Source organism: Octopus bimaculoides, chromosome 4, assembly GCF_001194135.2.
Source record: "Octopus bimaculoides isolate UCB-OBI-ISO-001 chromosome 4, ASM119413v2, whole genome shotgun sequence".
NCBI lineage: Eukaryota > Metazoa > Mollusca > Cephalopoda > Octopoda > Octopodidae > Octopus > Octopus bimaculoides.
In genome coordinates this window covers 133,774,880-133,778,461 of record NC_068984.1, presented here as the reverse complement: position 1 = coordinate 133,778,461, position 3,582 = coordinate 133,774,880, and the positions used below count along the sequence as shown (strand labels likewise).

General features: G+C 36.5%; 1 protein-coding gene across 1 annotated transcript in view; it reads right to left on the bottom strand.

The window, feature by feature from the left end:
* Positions 1–1,384, bottom strand: part of LOC106880168 (uncharacterized) — a 112,178-nt gene extending 110,794 nt beyond the window's left edge. The window contains exon 1 of the mRNA XM_014930013.2: positions 520–1,384. Coding sequence (XP_014785499.1) covers positions 520–549 — 30 coding nt within the window. The 5' untranslated portion in view covers positions 550–1,384. The remainder of the gene's footprint in view (positions 1–519) is intronic.
* Positions 1,385–3,582: the final 2,198 nt, after the last annotated feature.

The window sequence follows — 3,582 nt, the reverse complement described above, 5'->3', positions numbered from 1 at the left end:
ATATATATATAATGAAGGCGGCGAGCTGGTAGAATCCTTTGTACGCCGGGTAAAAGACGTAGTTGCATTTTATCAGCGTTTACTTTGTGAGTTCAAATTCCGAAGAGGTCCAGTTTGCTTTTCCTCCTCTTGGGGGTCAATAAAATAAGTACCAATTGAACGCTGAGGTGTATATATAATCGAGTTACCTCTTCCCCCGAAATTGCTGGCCTTGTGCCAAAATTTGAAACCTATATATCGAAAGTTCTTCCCGAGCTCATAAGACCTGGATACTGCGGTGTATGTTTCTCCACGCACGCACATACATACACCCCCACCCCACCCCAGACGAGACGCCAGTCTGTTGCAGGGATATATATATATATAGATATATATATATATATATATATATGTGTGTGTGTGTGTGTGTGTGTGTGTGTGTGTGTGTATCTATCTATGTAAGTATGTAAACACACAAACATACACAGACGCAAACACTCTCATAAATATGTTAAAGAAAGAAAAGAGAGCAAAATTTACCTCTGCAGATTCTTTTTCGTTAGCTGCCATTCTGATTTGATTCTTTGGTTTCGTAATAAATCCAATGTAAACTGTTTTGGTAATCTGAGAGTGTCGTAATCCAACAGAAAAGGGAACTTTTAATTCAATAATCCAAATTGAAGACGAGAAATAGAATCCTAATCATATCACTGAATATTGGGATAGGACTTGGTCACTGTAAAATATTCCAAAGCTAGCACACGGTTTTTCCTTACATCAACTTTGTACAGTTTCTTTACCTCCTACAATTTGTTACACAATTTCCTTATATTCCAAATCTTTCATTCTCATTTCTCATCTTCTTTATTTTCTATAATATCTCTATGATTTGTGCGCCATTTGTGTCATTTGTGCATAATTTATACAAGTTAGTTGTACACTATCTTCGTACTTTCTGTATTTTTAGCTTAATATATATTAAGTTGTATACTTTCTAAGCTATTTATTGTTGCTCTGTCTGCATCTACACACGTGCAACTTATTCTGCGTATTTTCTACTACATAACAAAACAATGAACTCGCCTAAGTTAATTAGCTAAATCTCAGCTAGTTTCGTCTGTTTTGATTATTTTGTCTTATTGCTTACATGGATAGGTGTTTGCTGTCAGTCACATCAAAACTCAAACAGAATATTAGTATTTGTTTGTTCTTTATTTTTGTTGGTTTGTTTCGTTTAATTTCCATGAATTAAAATACCCAGTTTCTGCTTCTAGATTTGACGACATTGTGAAAGATTAAAACCAGATCTCAAAACAAAAAAACAAAAGAAAGCATATAAAAAGAAATCTCACTTGAGAATTTTTTTTTCTCCTTGAAAAGAACATGTGATCCTGTGTACGGGTTGTCAGCCTACTTAACTGAAATACTAACGCGCACACACACATATTAAGGGCCCCGAGCGTTTTAGAAACTACTTGTTATTGAAACAATGAAGACACTAAGCTGTTGCGTGCAATAAGGACACTCCCAATGTTTCAACCGTTAAAACTCCCTAAGGTTAGGATTTCAATTTGCAGACGATAGCTTAGGTAAACACAATGTCTATCCTCGTTTCGTCATTTTCATTGTCGTCATCATCAATATTTCTATTTTTATTCAAACTTCAGTTGTTACTGATATTGCTTGTTTTGTTTTTATTGTTGATGTTGTCCCAGGTTTAGCCCCAGGTCAGCCTTCATCGAGAAAACCTATTACTAATAGTATTAGCGAAGGCATTCCTGTCGTGCTTGTCTTACCTTTGTACTAAGTGTAAGAAACAGAGGACAACCTTTTTAGAATATGACTTGTAAGAAATCTGGGCAGTTATTTCTAGTTACTCTGGAAGCTACGTAGACGATCCCTCGTTTGCTCGAGCTGGCAGACACAATTCTTGGCGACTCGAGTTCAAATTCCGCCGAGGTCGACTTTACCTTTCATCCTTTTGGGATCGATGTAATCGACTAGCTCCTTCACTCCAAAATTTCAGGCCTTGTACCTATAATAGATAGGATTATTAATTAATGACTTTTTGTAAGAGCCCCAGCAGCTGTTTAAAGTTATCAGATAAATGCAATACTACATACGTACATTTTGTCAATAGCCAACTTCTTAGTAAAACACCACTTAATCTGTCCCTCGGTTTAATACTCCGCTTGACTCTTTGGAACCTTTTTATAGAGTCTACTCTGATAAAAGCATTTGGGACAGGACTCCAAAAGATCACAGACGTTGTTGCACTTCCTTCTGTTTTTAACGACAAGCAATAATTTGAATAATGTATTAATAATAAGACATAACAAACACCAATTCTGGAACAAAAGTTTAGTCAATTAACCTGACTTCAGTACTTATGTATTTCTTTTAATAGATTCGAAGAGGTAAAATCGACTATGGTGGCATTTGATCTCAGAACGTGAAGTGATATAGTTTAATATCTCAAGATATTTCATTTGGCTCTGCCGATTCTGCCAACAACTGTCTTTTAAAAATTAATCGTTTCCGAATTTTAGCACAAGGCTAGTGATTTTAGGGGGAGGGGGTTTAATTAATCCTTTCTTCTATAGGAACAATGCTTGCAAATTTTTTTGTAAGAAAGGGGCTAGTCGATTACATGAACCCCTGTGCTCAACTGATACTTATTTCAGCGATCCCGAATGGAAGAAAAGCAAATTCAAACGGTGGAATTTGAACTCAGAACATGAAAAAAAAGACGAAATGCTATTAAGCCTCCTACCACCTCGCCGCCTTTCACCAGTTAATTAATAAGAACATATAAATACCTGAGTTTAAAAAATAATCTAAGAACACTGAGCAACAGAAACAGTTCTGACTAAAAACAAAAACATAATAAATTCTTTTTCTTTACTCTTTTACTCTTTTACTTGTTTCAGTCATTTGACTGCGGCCATGCTGGAGCACCGCCTTTAGTCGAGCAAATCGACCCCAGGACTTATTCTTTGTAAGCCTAGTACTTATTCTATCGGTATCTTTTGTCGAACCGCTAAGTTACGGGGACGTAAACACACCAGCATCGGTTGTGAAGCGATGTTGGGGGGACAAACACAGACACACAAACACACATATATATATGTATACATATACATATATACGACGGCTTCTTTCAGTTTCCGTCTACCAAATCCACTCACAAGGCTTTGGTCGGCCCGAGGCTATGGTAGAAGACACTTGCCCAAGGTGCCACGTAGTGGGACTGAACCTGGGACCATGTGGTTTATAAGCAAGCTACTTACCACACAGCCACTCCTGCGCCTATTTTTTCTTTTTCTTTTTTTTTTCTACAAATGAAAATAAATTGTGTATAAACTTCGTTGCAAAGTTTTGATTTGGAACGGAAAGGTTTTTCCCCGAACAAATATGTAATCATAAATTGCTTGTGGTTCTATTTGCAAAGCTAAGCTTCGTAGAAATTGATTTTGCCGAAATACATTAAAATGCTTATATTGCTAGCGATAAATGTATTTTTTTTAAATAGAATGCTCTCTCTCTCTCTTTTCTCTTCTCTTCTCTTCGCTTCTCGTATCGTCTCTCTCTCTCTCTCTCCTT